The sequence below is a fragment of the Tursiops truncatus genome, chromosome 5 (assembly GCF_011762595.2).
Source record: "Tursiops truncatus isolate mTurTru1 chromosome 5, mTurTru1.mat.Y, whole genome shotgun sequence".
In the NCBI taxonomy this organism is placed as follows: Eukaryota; Metazoa; Chordata; class Mammalia; order Artiodactyla; family Delphinidae; genus Tursiops; species Tursiops truncatus.
In genome coordinates this window covers 51,569,854-51,587,342 of record NC_047038.1, presented here as the reverse complement: position 1 = coordinate 51,587,342, position 17,489 = coordinate 51,569,854, and the positions used below count along the sequence as shown (strand labels likewise).

General features: G+C 35.7%; 1 protein-coding gene across 3 annotated transcripts in view; it reads right to left on the bottom strand.

Annotated features, from left to right (window-relative positions):
- Nucleotides 1–17,489, bottom strand: part of ZCCHC4 (zinc finger CCHC-type containing 4) — a 47,579-nt gene that overhangs the window by 10,728 nt on the left and 19,362 nt on the right. For all 3 annotated transcript variants that reach the window (XM_019928391.3, XM_019928392.3, XM_019928393.2), the window contains 3 exons: nucleotides 9,979–10,051; nucleotides 5,845–5,995; nucleotides 4,179–4,279 (listed from right to left, as the gene is read on the bottom strand). In XM_019928391.3, coding sequence (XP_019783950.1) covers nucleotides 4,179–4,279; nucleotides 5,845–5,995; nucleotides 9,979–10,051 — 325 coding nt within the window. The remainder of the gene's footprint in view (nucleotides 1–4,178; nucleotides 4,280–5,844; nucleotides 5,996–9,978; nucleotides 10,052–17,489) is intronic.

Here is a 17,489-nt window from a genome sequence, read left to right as displayed (position 1 = left end):
AGCTTAAATAAAACAGAGTACATGTTTGTATTTTCATAAATCCCTAAAGTGTGTTCTGTTTAATTTCAATATATTCAAAAGATTCCAAGTGAACTCTTCAGCTCCATCAATCAACTTCTACCATAGCAATAAGGTTTTTTAGTCACACCATATTCCATGTAACCTCTTATTTTAAATATCATATGTATTACACAGACATACACATACATATATGTGTGTGTGTTATTCCTCATCACTTCAAATCCATTAAATGTTTTATGTTTATTGTATATTGAATTTTGAGAATTTCACGTGTCACCTTATAATTTACAATCATTTCTCAGAAATTCCTGTCAAAACCTCTTCATTTCTGAACATGAAACCAGACTCGAAAAACAAACAGTTTTCTAAACAGGATGATTTTTTTAAAGACAGCTTAAAAAAAAAACAAAGATCTCTACTTTTAACAATCCAGACAAATGTCCCAGACTAAGCAGAAACAAGAGATCATAGCATGTTCAAGGTGGAAGGGAAGTGTGAAGATCTAGTTCAGATATGGTAAATACACGACCTGAATGCCATCACTCCCTGACCCTGACCCTGTGGCAGACATCACTAATCAGTCACGCTACTCTTTGCCACTGAGCCTGGTATTCTCAACAAATTCTCCAGAAAGTCACTACCAATTTATCAGGCTTAAGTCTAAAAGTAAAACTTATCTGGCATCCTTTTTCTGGTTCAGTCATTTTATTTTATAGGTAAGGAAACAGAGACCTGGAAAGATAAAGTGACTTCCCTCAAGATTATATTTAATCTTCTAAAAGGCAGGGCTAAGACTCAAACTTCTTCTGACTCTAAATCAGAATTTCTTTTCATTACCAAATCCTTCCTTTCTAATCTGCCCTTAATAAAGCTCTTGGTTTTCTACGTCTTTGATAGCTATTTTATTCTGTACTCATCAAGTGCTTTATCACTGAAGAGTCTACATGATTTATAGTTTATGAAGATTTGCAGCATTTCCGCCTTCCTCTTACCTATAAAGTATTTCCAAGAAAAGAGATTTAGTGATTTTTTTTTTTTTTTTTTTTTTTTACTGCATTGTGGTTTCGGGGCTTATAATCATCTCAGGCAAAGTCAGAAAGAAGGCCTAATCAAGGTCTATGGGAAAAGACCTGTGAAGGAGGAGAGGAAACTTTCAAATTTTTCATTTGATGAAGGTGGCTAATATAAAAGGAAAAAAATTACCACAAAATGAAGTTAAAGTAACAAAAGAAAAAAAAAGAATGCAAAAGGCTCAGAAAGGATAATAAGTCCAGAGAGAGTTTCAAACAAAAAAAATAGTAGAAAAATCATCAAAGGGGAGGTACAACAAACAAAGTTTACATATACCCTAGGAGATCTGGCAAAATCAGTTTCTCCCACTGAGCATGTAATGGGCAGTAGTGTTCTTATCTTTAATAGGAATCATGAAAAAATGAAGATTTTTTTTGTTTTATAGGTTTTATTCTAATTTTCTTCTCAAAGGTTGGCTTTCTCTTTATTGGAAAGACTGCTTTTCACCCTGATACACATGGCCTAATTAGAACATTTTCCACCAATGCACTGAATCATATGATTACTTTCAGTAAGCTTGGACCTTGGAACTAGTTCTTAAAATTAAAACTACAGTATTTCCAAAAGTTCTTTCCTAGTAACACAGGCTGTCTAAACAAACAGTAACTGGTTACTACACATTAATAATCACTCTCATCTGCTTTATTCTGGATCTGCCTTCTTCTGCCTCCTCACCAACTGAAACTCTTGCCCACAGTGAAAACTCATCTCTAAATTGTGGATGAAACAGTTTTCTGAGGAACGATGTGTTTTGCAGTTAAAATAATGTGTTTTCTGACATAAAAATTGAAGAAAAGTTTTACCCCCATTCTGGGGCCATCTGAATGATGACTATAGTGATGGTTACGACAATGCTTATAGCAATAACCTTTTTTCTCTATTTGCTGTGTGTCAGGGATGAGGCTGAATCTTTTAATGTATTATCTCAAATAATTCTTAAAACCTTATGAAGCAGATATATTATGACTATGCTCATTTAACAGGTAAGATGAGTTTCAGAGAGTTAGATAAAATGTGTAGGACTAGCTAGTAGGTGGCAGAACCAGCATTATAACCTAGTTCCTTTTCAACTCCAGAGTTCATGCCCTTTTTCATTCAAATATTCATTCAACATGTACAGGGCACCTACTACGTGCCAAACATTGTACTAGATGATTATTCACTGTCAAAGGCAGCAGGTGCTCCTGGAAACCAGAAATAGTTTACTTAGTTAACGTCTTTAGGATATGTCAGCTATCTCTGCATTGCAAATGTCCATATTAGAAGCATCCTTCAGATAAGAAACAGAAAACTGGATGCCCTAAAAAGGAAAGTAAACCAGCTTTGAGAAGATATATGGTATGGATTTGCCTAAAGCAGAGCTCAAGAAGTCAAGGTTAAAATGACTTGTGCTACACACTTTTGGAAAGGACACTGTTAATATGGTTCAAGAGCCATAAAAAAGTCCATTAAATTTGATAATGTAACTTTTATAATTCTATTTTAGTTTTGGAAATTTATTTTAAGGGAGTTATGGAAAATATGGAAAAATTATATGAATAAAAGATGTTCATGGCAGTGTTATTTATAGTACCTTAAAGGTGGGAGCAACCTCTAAGTCCAAAAAGAAGAGAATGATAACATAGCCTATTGATGGAACAATTTACTTGTTAAAAGCATAAGATTATGTAGCTACATTTTAAAATATACACTTATATAAGGCAGAAATGAAGAAAGCAGAATTCATATTCATCTTCTATGATTACAAATATGTAAAAGTGTTTTTTAAAAAGACTGGATGTGAATACAGCTGACCCTTGAACAGCATGGTTTGAACTGCGTGGGTCCACTTATACGTGGATTTTTTTCAATAGTAAATACTGAACCAAAGTTGGTTGGATCCACAGATGTGAAACTGCAGATATGGAGAAACCTCACATACAGAGGGCTGATTATAAGTTATATACCAATTTTCAACTGCACCCATAATCCTCCTGTTGTTCAAGAGTCAACTGTACCTCAAAATTATAATATTTGCTATGTGAGGTAGAATCACAGGTAGGATCTATCCCCTCATTTCTGGTAACACTGTTTCATTATTTCTAAATAATTTTCATAATAGTGTATATCTTCAAGACTAGAAAGATTAGAACCAAGTGCTATAGGGAATTATACCCATTATCTTGCAATAGCATATAATGGAATATAATCTGCAAAAATACTGAATCACTATGCTGTACACCTGAAACTAACACAATATTGTAAATCAACTATATAAAAAAAAAAGAAACAAGTGCTATCTTGGAACAACTAGTGAAGACGTTTACAGTTCTAGAGCTGAAAAGCCTGAATCAGAGGCTAGTCAACTGCTCAGAAAAATCAAATAGAAAAATGTCATTACAAACCTGGAAGCAGTGCCCACTTGGTGACCACACATAGTGATGGCGACAACAGGGTTAACCTCAGAACCCAAGGAAATGAATCCAGGAGAGTGGACATTGAAACAGAAGGAGTTGAAGGACAAGGATGCAAAGGAGGAGGTCCAGTCAGTCTGCCCTGAATCAGCACACCCACACCTCAGCATCTCTGCTTCTCTGACATGCCACAACCTTGGGCACACCCCTCCTTAGAGCTCCTGGCATCCTCTGAGCAGCAAAGTTAAGTGTACATGGCGTTCCACCCACCAGAAAAAGCAATTTACTTCTCTACAACCTCTGAATGGAGAAAACCATGTTCATAATGATGATCCTGGGGTGCTGCACAATCTTCTGGTGATGATGAAAGATCAGATCATTTGGTCTAAAACCTGGCTACAGTTCAGAATCACCTGGGAAACTTGGTAAAATATTTTTTCTTAGGGCTTTACCCTCTGATTTTGATTTAGTAGGTTTATTTTGGTACCTAAGAATCTATATTTTTAATAAGCACCCTAGAGATTACAGACGTTTAGGAACTACTGCACTAAGTTACATATGATATAGTTTTAGTGTTTCATACAGCTTATAGTGTTTGCATTTACTAAAACTGATGAATCATCTTATCAGAATATTTATTTAAGCAGAATATCCATTCCCCAACCATGTCAGAAAACAAAATATTTACTATACCTGGTAATCCAGCATGCAGAAGCTTGGGAAAAACTGACAAATTCGGGATTCAAAAAAATAGGGAAAAATCCAGAATATGGGTAGTTCTTTGTGACTGTTATCTAATGGATCACAAAAAAAAGAGAAAAGAAAATAAGAAACTGATATTAAAGAAAAAAAAATAAATTAGAAAGCTGTTACTGAAAATATATGGTATTGGGAGAAATTGTAATCCTTCAATACATTTAAATCATACAAACGAAGAGATGATTTACCAGAGTACCATTTACAACTTGACCTTTCCCAGAAGTCAATGGAAACATTCTTTTATATCTAAACACAGCTATACATGGTATGTAAAAGTTATCTTTACATGCATATCACTACAGTCTAGGTAAAGGCAAAGATATTACAAAAAAAGTGGGAGATAAAAAATGAGCATCACTTTGAAGCACAAAGGTGGTTATGATATGGAAGAAGGAAACCTGGACCAAAATGCAGAAGGCCTTAGGTCTGAATCTTAGCTCTGCCATAACTCACTATGCCAGCTTTCAGGGTGAATCCATCTTTTCTGAATCATGGAAAATTCTTATGAACAATTTTATCCAAATTAATTTTTATGAGAGACAGGGGACACAGCTATTAATTACAGAGCACCTGATACAGGCTAGTACAATGCTAGGTGCTTTCTGTATGTTACCTCCTTAAATAACCCCTGGAGTTAGATGTTAATATAGTAATCTCATTTCACAGATGCGGAAACTGAAGCTGCAAAATTTAAGCAATTTGTTCAAATTCATGCAGCTAATAAGCAGCAGAATCAGTTCAAGCTCACAAAGCTTTTTATTGCTTTCCCAACAACAATGACTTTATCCACTCTGATAAGTAGACTTCAGAACCAAAAATAAGTGGAATACTTAGCACTGTGAGTCATGTTTTAAATTTCATTTGCATCCTGTCCCCAAAGCACACTATTTATATAGCACAATTAATGGAGAAGCTTGATCACAAATTCCTGACACTCTTACATTTATCAACTTGCAGGTTGGAAACTGAAAAATGATTATACTGACTAATTAGATAATTACATAAAATACTTTGAAGTCCTAAGCCATTTTAAGCTGAATATCCCCCAGTCATTAACCCACTTCTAAGCTTGGGTATCCATGTGACACTGATAACCACTGTTAGGCGACTGGACAGCCAACCTTCCCACACAAATCTTGGCACAGTTTAGAGCTGTGGACCAGGGGCTGGGTGCCCTCCTAGAGTTCTGGGCAAGACTTTTGGAAGAGGAAATGTAAGGTCTAAGTGGGCAGAGATAAGTGTCTGTCTTGTTCACCCTTCCATTCCCAGCACCTAAACAGTACCTGGTACATAGTGGCCATTCAGGAAATATTTACTGAAGAAATGCCAACAGTTCACGGCTATTCTTCATAATGTCCCCTTATGCCCACCAAAAACAAATACTTTACCTATGAGCCATTTTTAAAACACATGATTAGAATAATACGAAGTGTATCATGATGATAAAGTTATTATCAAATAAGCCTATTTTTAAAAAAAGAAGAGAACGCAAGACATGTATATTTTATCAGTGCTCTGATTCACTGAGCTCTGCTAATATTTGACAGGAAGTATATACATAGATACATGTTTATTTTGCAGTAAGTAATAAATTACACACCTTGGCTTTGACCTTCTTTCCACATAGCAATTAACTTCTTGAATGTAACAGCCAGAGGTTCAACCAAGCCACCAAAAGGAGGATCTGTCACCATAATGACTCCTTCACCTTTATCCTTCTGTAAAAATGTTCTGCATACTTCAAGGGCAGCCTGGAACAAACAGAAATTCATTTCTAAATTAGGACTAAAGGGAGGTACTTCATCCTATTGGGAGGAGAATGCATTAGGCTCAGTCTCACTCTTCGGACTGAACTTCACCCATCCTGCCACCCCAGAGTCCCTCAGTGACATCCTGAAGCCTCTCTCATTCAGCCCCCATAAGATTTTATCTTTGGGTTCCTTGATAAGTGGGTTTTTAAAATTGCAAATTCAAACACCATCACTATCAGAGGACTACACATTCAAATGGTTAAATTAAAAAACTAAATTTAGTAACCTAAAAGAGAGAAACTCATTACCCATGAGGACTGTCTAAAATGCTAAATTCAATTGAACAAACAGAAGTAAGGACTGTGCTAAACACTGGAGACACAAAGACGAATAAGACATATTTTTTCCTGTCTGGTTTGTCCACCACCATAAGTTCAGGTTAATGAGAGCCTAATTACCAGTTAAACATGCACATGTTTTTGAGTGCCAGGTAAATGACAGGCACATTTGAACATGCAAAGTAACATGCAAAGTAAATAAATGAAAGCTCACAAATAAAGCTTACCCAGGCCATGAAACCATGCCATTAACGCATTTTCCCAGCAAGCTGACGTGTTTTTAGTGATTGCAAAGTTAACATTAAAAACTGTCTAGGATATTTATCACTTTTTTGCTTTGGGAGAAGTCAGTAAGAGACAGACCTGTAATATTAGCTCTAATCTACTGACTTTGTAGTTGCTTTCAAGTACTTATCTATAAAAGCAACTCAACACTTACAGTATACAAAATGGCAGAAGATTTGAAAGCTTAATGGCATTTAAACTTTAATAAACCTATATGTACTTTATAATAAAATATATATTACTTTACTACTAAATCAACTTAGAAGACCCAACTGATGAAAGGAAAAAAAATCACAACATCCTAATCCCTTTTCTCTAGTAAAGTCTTTATTAACTTCCTCCTCAAAGTCCTACAGCAAAGGATGGTGTCAAGAAGGTTAATCATTTTTCAAGTGCTGCCTGGCACTTCCTTAACCTGCCTACACGAACAAGGACTAAAAGTACAGATGATGTTACTGAAAAACTTCAAATTCCTTGGAGTAAACCAACTATACTCCAATACAAATTTTAAAATAAATTAATTAATTAAAACCCCTTAGAGTTAAAAGTAGAAAAAAGAAAATAGGTGAACGAGGCCTGAACTCTTAACCAAATTAAAAAAGAAATTAAAGAATATCTTCCCAGGTAAGAATCAATGGTGGGATGTCCCGTCCTAGGTTGCTGAGGGTCCTAATGTTGACCACCTATGGGAAACAGACACTTGCTTACGCCACCAAGGTTGACAATAACTTAACTCTGTTCTTCATCTCAGTCATCAATAAAAAAGTGCTCGGCATTTTAAATAGCCACCCTCTGTACACACTTTAACCACCTTACCAATAAGGCGTATGACATTTTTTATTACGCAAAAGACTGTATTATTTGCTATGAAAAAAATCCTGTGCAGAAAACTCCTACTTTTTAATCCCATGAACTGTGAAGAGCTTCTGTGCAGTGGCAGAGGCTTAGATCCTCAAAGGCACATGGTACCTCAAAGGCTTATATGTCTTCACAGACAGACACCTAGTAGACACTTAAATGCTTTGGTGATTGATTAGTAGATGGTAATCTCTACTGAAAACCCTGACTCCGTAAGTAGGTAGAAAAAGGGGAGACAGTAAAATCATTAAACAATAGTTTTCTGTAGGTCACTCTCTACAGTTGCAGTGCCATTTAGTGGCTGCTCTTAAAATACAGAGAAAGGAGAGCCTGGGCTGGATGACTGTTTTCTTCTGTGAAACAGAACATGGAGCTCAGTCTTGGCAGCTTATTCCAACCGTTATTCTAGAAACTTGTAAGGTAATTCTATAAACTCTCAATAAAAGTTACATAGAATTTCCTAGAAAAGGCTACTTACATGTCACTTTCTTAAGATATATGAAATTGCTAGCCAACTCTTCGGTATGTAATTTTACTCTTGTCTTTATTGTTCAAATTAAAAAGCAAAGTCATGGTCTGGTATTAAAAACAAATAAACAAATACCTGACCCACTACTGCAGCATCAAGCAGTAATATGAACTCAGTTCCTTCCTCAGCTGTGTCACCAGTGCTGACAACCCCCCTGAGCTCAAAGCCCCACAGTTTCAAGAGACCACACTGGACATTTGCACGTCGATGTCGTGCCAGCCCCACAAACTCAACATTTCCAAACGTCGCTTCCACACTTCCCTACTCTCTGTTTTGAAGAATGGAAGATGAATCCAGGTCACGGCCCCAAGTCATCTTTGATTTCACCCCTGGTACACTTATCACCAAGTCTTCTTTTTTGTTTTTTAATTGAGGTATAACTGACGTATAACATTATATTAGTTTCAGGTGTACACAGAGTAATTACACCAAGTCTTCTGGTTTCCATCTGGGAAATGCCTTCAGAATCCACTTCTTTCCTCTCTTTTCTCCACTGTCACTGTCCGAGGTGAGAAGCCCCTCTTCATCTTCTGTCAAGCGGTCTTTCAATTCCTCGTTCTCCTTCATGCTCATCGAATCAGTTCTCAAATTCTAGTGTTTATCAACCACACAAGCGCTCTGGGAAACAGTGAAGTCTAATTCTGTTATTTACTTCAATACTCGGTTTTCATACCTTTCGCGGCTGAAAAATATGTATCCCCATGCTAAACGGATTCTGATGGAAGGAGTACATCACTGGCTATACTTACTAAATCTCACTTTTCAATGAGTCTCATTTCTTCAATCCCAACCAACAATTTAGAATCTATTTTCATTTCCTGAATGCTTAGTTTTTTAGTCTTGCTTGGTTTTCATTCTATCATTAGCTAATATCTTAAAGCACAATATATACTTAAAACATGACTCACAATTCTTTAAAAATTGATATATACCCATCATATGTATGTATGGATATGCTTCAAGCAGTCTTGATAATTTCAAACATTTCTGACCAACCTCCTGTCAGGTGTGATTACTTGGTTGGTTATAGATTTTATTTTGTAATGGGACTGACAAAGAGCTCAAATTAGGAGTAGAAATATCAGCTCTGCTATGTTGTTTATTCACAATGATGTTATTAACATCATATTGAAAGAAGATTTTTTTAAACCACTCTCCCTTTATTACAAGGCTATTTTTTTTTAGAGTAGTTTTAGGTTTATACCAAAATTGAGAGGAAGGTACAGAGGTATCCCACATACTCCCTGCCCCACACATGGATAACCACTCCCACTATCAACAGCACCCACCAGAGTGGGACATTTGTTAGAAGTGATGAACCTAAACTGACACATTATCACCCAGAGTTCATAGATTGGAGTTAACTCTTGACACTGTCTATTTTTTAAGGATTAGTTTAATAAAACCATAAATCCCCTTAACTGGGACATGAAATTTATCAGGAAGGCAAACAGCAAACAACTAACTACAGAATTATTTAATTACAGCATCATAAATCTACAAAGGAGAACCTGACCTTGTCTGAGGGCCAGGAGAGGCTAAAGAAAGTGACTTGGAACAGGGTTCTGAAGGATGAGGTGACATTAACAAGGCAAAGAGAGAGTAGAAGGTGGAGGGAACAGCATGGGCAAAAAGCCCCTGTGCTGGAAAGGCCAGTTTGAGATGAAGGTCATATGTCCTGAACATGAACAGCAAAGCAGGAACAGGGAGAGGACAGGCTGGAGAGTGGCAGGGGTCAGATCACAAACAGCTACGTGAGTCTTGGTGAGAAAGTGGCTCTTCACCCAAGAAGCAGTGAAAAGTCATGAAAGATGAATAACATGATCACCTCTAGGTGCTCAATACACACTCAGTGAATGAACAAAAATAAATATCAATAAATGGTAGAAAAGCCACCATTTGCTCTTGAGGGACCCTAGAAAAATAATGAAGGAAATACAATAAAAGAAAGAGATAATTGTCATAATTCTTACCTTTCCATCAAAGAAGTGATGGTTAAACATGTTATAATGGCAAAAACTATCTTCCATATAAAACTGTGAATACCTGTAAGATAATTTGTTTATTACTGCAGTTACTTGTCTGGTCATAGTTATACATAAATAAATAAATAAATGTAAACTAAATTTTAAAACTATGAAATCACACCTTTAATAAAATCAATTTCATCATCCTTTAGTTTTTTGAAATAAAGAATACTTTCCCAAAATCTCAAGAAGTCAGCAACAGAGGATGAATAACAAACTTAAATTATGGTCCCAAGTTTAATAAACCAGTGGCAAAACTACAGAACACTCATATATAAAAAACACATATAATCTTCTGGTTCCTACGGACCAGAAGATTCTACATAAATAATCATGTTCCTGATAGATTATTATGCAACTTAAGCTTGAGATGGGCTGGCAATTAAAATACATCTCTCATAGTTAATAATTTTAAGGAAAATACTGAATCAACATTTCTTCTCAACAGCTGTTAATTATTTTCTTCCGTGGTTAACAAAAAAAGGTATTTAATACAGAGTTTTTCCTGTCTATTGTGAATTAGCTTAATAAAATATGCTTCTCAATATGTAAGAGAAAAGAAGTACGCACATTTCATATATACTGAATTAGTGCCAGGAAAGAGGATATTTATTTACTGATTGAATCATTTTATTCTTCTAACATACTACTTTAAAATGCAGTCAGTAATGAATGAGAATACCAGCTTCAGGTATTAACATTTTATAAATTTTCGCTAATTTACTAGGCAAAATTCATACCACATCATGGCTTAAATTTGCATTTATTTGACTTCTTACAAAACTGAGTTTTCTTTATTCCTTAATTTTATTTGTACTGCCTAGGTCTGTTTTTCCCATTTATGTCTATGGGCCTTAATGTCTTTCTTGCTGATTTCTGAGGTTTTTTTGTATAATATAGAAACCTCTTTTACCTCAATAGGATTTTGAACTTCCACAGTTTTGTCATAAACAATTCACATATGAACCACACCATCCTTCTACAGAATTCATAACCTAGTGGAAAGACTGAGAAAAAATCAGGGACACATCCTTACTTACACAGCTTCTTTAACCAAATCACGATACGGCGCTTCTTTGCTTCTACTTCTACTCACAGTTATTTATGACCATCTATAACTGATCACCAACAATGCTGAGTATTTAATACAACGGACAAGCCTAGTTTATCCTCTTCCTATTACACTGAGGCTAAGAGTACAGCTGTACAGTCGGGTGGTCTGGTTTCAAACTCTGGGTCTCTCACTTATTAGCTGTGTAATCTTAGTAAGTTATTTAACCTATCTGAGCCCCCATTTCTTCATGTACAAAGTAGGAAAATAGTTTCTATAATAACTCATAGGACTTGGTAAGAATAAATAAGATAATGTATGTAAAGTGCTGAATACAATGCCAGCTACAAAGCATATAATGAAATGTCAGGTATCATTATTTTAATAAATACCAGCTATAAAGATGTATGTCTCAGTGACTCTAATGTTAGGGAATTATGTTTATGCCCAATCAAAATATCTCCTCCTATAATCTAAATCCATTTCTTGTTATTCTGTGGAGATGGAAGAACAGCTGTTTGCCATTCTCAGTACAATATCCTTTAATATCACTTAAGATACTGTTAGTACATCTGATGATTTCATAAAACAAATTTTCACTGAAGAAATAAACAGAAGGTTTGAATAACTGAAAAATATTTAAACTATATACTGCAACCCAAGGAACATTCCAAAACACTGTGGGACAATGTAAATTACCATTAATAAACAAATGTCTTCCTCTTTAACCAAATCCCAAATAGCTGATAATATAGCTATATCAGTTACTTAATTTACACATATATATTAATACTAGTACAGCTGTGGATCAACCATCATTTGAGAGTGTTTTTCGCTCTTGCATTGCTTTGTGTAAGCAAGGGAAAATACAATCTCTTTTAAAATATATTTCTACCACCCTCCATTTATTTTCATTGCTTCATGATGCAACAGTCATTTTTTAAAATTAAAAAAAAATTTTATTTACATAAAATTCAGCATAGCACACTCATCCAAAATGTTCTGGGCAGCAGTGGGCAGAGCCAGAGAGAGAAAAAAGCCAAGATTTCAGCTCTAAGTTTCCATCAAACACAAACAAGGAAGCATAATTATTCATATTTTAAATTATGAAAAATCACGCAACATCACCCTCTTAGAATGAAATTGGCCACAAAGAATTATTCTCTCCATTGAATAAGGCAAACAAAACCAATCAGAAATGCATGCACTTGAAAACTGCTCAAAAGGACATTCATTTAATTTGGCCATTCATTCTCTTTAAATCTGAGTCAGTTACCAAGTATGAAACATGTTCTATACAAAGGAAATGTAATCAAGAGCTGAATAAAACTAGTTCATGAAATGAGCCTAAGAAATACATTTTTTTGATACAACTTTATTTGGATGATAGTTTGCCAAACAGAGTTTCATATCTTTCATGCTAAAATCAGAGCATATAGAAATCCATCTTAGCAAATGTTAACTTCATATCTTAGACCCCCAGAAAAGGACATTTACCGCACATCTACATATAGCCCTGGATTTGAGGCAGTTCTCTGCAGCCTTGCACACACCTTACATAGGGCAACAACAAGCCAAAGTCAAAGTGCCAGAAGGAACTATTCAGTACCACTTTATACCACAAAGGAATGTTTCCCTGATTTAACTGTGGTCCTTGTGAGAAATCTGAACCAACCCCACACTCCATCATAGTGTAAATACAGGCAACAGGCTGAGTTCATTCTGGCTACAAACATATGTCAATAAACCAGCTCTATCTTAGCACCCAATGTTGACCTTTTACAGAACTGACTCAGAAACAGAGTAGCTATCAAGGAAGCTATGCTAGGATACCACAGTACTATACCTTCAGCTTTTGTCTGCAACACACACACACACAGGTTTACACACACAAAGAAAAAAAGCATCTGTGTATTCCACAGGTTATAAAACAACTTTATCCACATCCCCTACTCCCTATTCTGACCAGGGGATTTGAACTACAAGCTCAAGAAAGGTAAAACTTCAAGGCATGGCATTTAAGGCAAAAGAGTTAAAGGGCCATATAAATCTTTCAAATTAAAAATACATCAGGTAAGATGCAAAGAGTTCTGGAAAATGTGTATAACGATATGAATGTACTTCACTTACTTAACACTACTGAACTATACACTTAAAAAATGTTTAACATGGTAAATTTTATATTTACTATGTATACTTTATTGTAATTTTTTTAAAAACAGGGCAGTAGCAATGAACAATAGATAATAAAATTTTAAAAAACAATTTATTTACAATAGCAACAAAAAGAATAAAGTGTTTAGGAACAAATTTAACAAAAGAAGTACAAGTCTTGCACACTGAAAACTACAAAATATTGTTTAAAGAACTTAAAGAATATCTAAATAAATGGAAAGACATCTCATATTCATGAACCAGAACACTTAATATTAAGATGAAAACACCCCTCAAATTGATCTATAAATTCAATGCAATCCCTATAAAAAGGCCAGTTGGCTTCTTTGTAGAAACTGAGAAGGTAATTCTAAAATTCATATAGAAGTGCAAGGAACCCACAATAGCCAAAACAATCTTGAAAGAGAATTAAGTTGAAAGACTCACACTTTGTAATTTCAAAACTCACTACAAAGCAACAGTAATCAAGATTGTGTGAGACTGGCATAAGGACAGACATAGATCAATGGAACAGAATTTACAGAGTCTACAAATAAATCCATACATTTATGGTCGTTTGGTTTTCAATAAGGTTCCAAGACCATTCAATGGGAAAAGAATGATCATTTTAACAAATGGTGCCAAGGCAACTGGATATCCACATGCAAAGAATAAAGTTAGACCCCTACGTCACACCATATATAAAAATTACTCAAAAGAAATCAATGACCTAAATATAAGAGCTAAAATTAAAAACTCTTAGAAGAAAACAAGTGTAAATATTCATGACTTTGGATTAGGCAATAGTTTCTTGGTATGACACCTAAAACACAAGCAACCAAAGAAAACAGAATGACTGGACTCCATCAAAAGTGAAAAAACACAAAGAACGGGAGAAAATATTTACGAATCATATATCTGATAGGGGTCTAGTATCCAGAATATATTGAGAACTCTTTCAATTCAACAATAAGACAAATAACCAATTTTAAAAATGGGCAAAGGACTGAATAGACATTTCTCCAAAAAGATAAACAATTGGCCATAAGCACATGAAAAGATGCTCAACAACATTAGCCACCAATAAAATGCAAAACAAACCACAATGAGACACTACTTCAAAAAGACAGAGAATAACAAGTGTTGAGAAAGATGTGGAGAAATTGGAACTCTCATACATTGCTGTTGGTAAAATAAAATACTGCAGTCACCTTGGAAAGCAGTTTGGGAGTCCCTCAAGAAGTTAAACATAGAATCACCACATGACCAAGCAATTCTACTCCTAGGTATATACCTGTTATGGCCTTGGTTGTGTCCCCCCAACTAATTCATATGCTGAAGCACTGATCTCTCAGTCTCTCAAAAGGTAACTATATTTGGAGAGAGGGCCCTTAAAGAGGTAATTAAGTTAATTTTTAAGCATTTATCCTTTTAAATTTTTTTTAATTGAAATATGATTGATGTACAATGTTATGTTAATTTCAGGTGTACTAAGAGGTGACTAAGTTAAAAGGAGGTCATTAGGGTGGGCCCCAATGCATATGACTGGTGTCTTTATAAGAAGAGGAAATCTGGACACATAAAGAGATACCATGGATGTGCACACACACAGGAAAGACCATGTGATGACACAGTTAGAAGGCAGCTATCCACAAGCCAAGGAGAGAGATCTCAGAAGAAACCAAACCTGGGACTTCCCTGGTGGCGCAGTGGTTAAGAATCCACCTGCCAATGCAGGGGACACAGGTTCGAGCCCTGGTCTGGGAAGATCCCACATGCCATGGAGCAACTAAGCCTGTGTGCCACAACTACTGAGCCTGTACTCTAGAGCTTGCGAGCCACAACTACTGAGGCCGTGTGCCACAACTACTGAAGCCTGCACACCTACAGCCCATGCTCTGCAACAAGTGAAGCCACTGCAATGAGAAGCCCATGCACCACAACGAAGAGTAGCCCCTGCTCTCCACAACTAGAGAAAGTCCATGCACAGCAACAAAGACCCAACACAGCCAAAAATAAATAAATAAATAATAAAATAAATTTAAAAAAAAAAAGAAGAAACCAAACTTACTGACACCCTGATCTTCGACTTCTAGCCTCCAAAACTGTGGGAAAATAAATTTCTATTGTTTAACCCACCCAGTCTGTGGTATTTTGTAATGGCATCCCTAGCAAATTAATACAATACCCAAGAGAGATGAAAATGTATGTGCTGCTGACAACTGACATATATTGTCTTGAATAATTCAGTTGTGGACATCTTTTCTTTTGTCTTTTTTTTGTCTTTCTAGTACCTATATCTCCCCTCGTTTCAGTCAAACATCTATTTCCTATGGAGAACCCACTCCATAGCACTCTATCTGCCAGGCCACAGTGATGATTCTGGAATGGCTATGTAACCCCAGGCAAGGTAGGCAGAGTACTCACTGGAGTTTTGCTGCTGGAGCTCTCAGGAAAGATTCTTTTTCTACTGGGCAGTTCAGCTGAGACTATGTAAGTTTAAAGCTGCTGCCCACCAAAGTCCTTGGCAGAATGAAGGAAGCTGTCTGAAGAATAAGGCCAGTACAGAGAGAAACACAGAATGAGAGGTAGAGAGAGAGAAAGACAGAGCTCTAAAACATTATGTGAGGCCCAGGATCTCAACTGGACTGAAGCCTGTTATACCCTAGACTCCAGCAGTGTGAGCCAATACATTCGCAGTGACATAAATGGATTTCTGGGATGCTAATGAAAGAAAGATTCCTGACTAATATGAATGCCTGACTCTAAATACATGAATAACCTGGAAACCAGTTATTAACGCATTTGCAAACTATTGTGGAACAAAGCAGGGGGATAGGTGGAAAAAGGGAAACCTAGAAGGATGGCAAGAGAGAAATACAGGCTATATAAGAAAGGCTTATATACACTTCCAAAAGCAAAGTTATTTCCAGAGGATAATTCAATTTTGGGGGCCAGACTGACTGGGTTTGAATCCTGAGCTGGACATTTATAAACTGTGACTTTGGTCAAGTTATTTAATTTCTTTGTACCTCAGTTTTCTATTCTGAGGAAAAGGAGAATGTTAATAGTATCTACCTTATAGGTCTATTGTGAGGATCAAAGGATTTAGAATAGGGTTTGACAAGTGCCAAGTATTCACTAAATACTAGTTTTGTTAATATTGTTATCATAAGACCTCAAAAGTTAAATTTCTACCTTTAAAATAATACATTTATAATAATTTAACAATAATACTTTAGGAAAGAAACATGGTAGTTAAAAAAGAAATTGAGATATTCATACAATGGGATATTACACAACCATAAAAGGAAGTACAGTTATAAGCTATGACATGGAGGAATTTTGAAAACATTATGCTAAAGTGAAAGAGGCCAGACATAAAGGTCACACATTGTATGATTCCATTTATATAAAACATCCAGAATAGACAAATCCATGGAGACAGAAAGCAGATTAATGGTTATTAGGGGAAGTAAGGAGTTTCTTTGTAGCATGATTAAAAATGTTCTGGAATCATGGGTGATGGTTGCAGAACCTAGTGAATATACCAAAAACTGCTGAAATACACACTTTAAAATGGTAAATTTTAGTGAATTATAACTCAATTTTAAAAAAGAATTTGAGTTTAAGAAAAAGTCCATATTATCACTTATGGAATTCCATTTTCCCGAGGATTACTCCCATCAAGCAGGTATTTGTAAAGTGTGTGCTAGTCCTGTTAATAAGGGATGAGGGTTACAGAAAGTGTGGGTTATTTCTGAGAAACATATGTGCTTATATTAGATAACCTAAAGTTGACTTGGAAGTCTAAAGAAAAATAAATAACGAAAGCTGTACATTTTATTGTGACTTTCTACACTTTAAAAATCTGTCTGCCTGTTTTTAGGGAGAAAAAGCATATGTAATTTCATAGAGAACCTGAGTAATAATACTAGAGAGAATCCAAGAAATGCTGGAATATTGGCCAAATAGACTCTATCAGATTAAATAAAAAGAAACTCAAAGCCCGATTCCTTCAATACACTCAAGAACAAGTAAAATATACTAAGAACACAGTGTCTTACAGACTCACCATGAACTCCTGGAAATCAAACAATTACAGAAACTAGGAAGAGTACTTCAAGTTTATAGAATCAGAGAGTCTGAGGATGGACACATTTGCCATCCTGTGTTGTAAGTCAAATGTCTGTATCTTCTCAATTACCACCAGAGGGGGGACTCAAGATGTGGTCCACTGTCTCACCTGTTT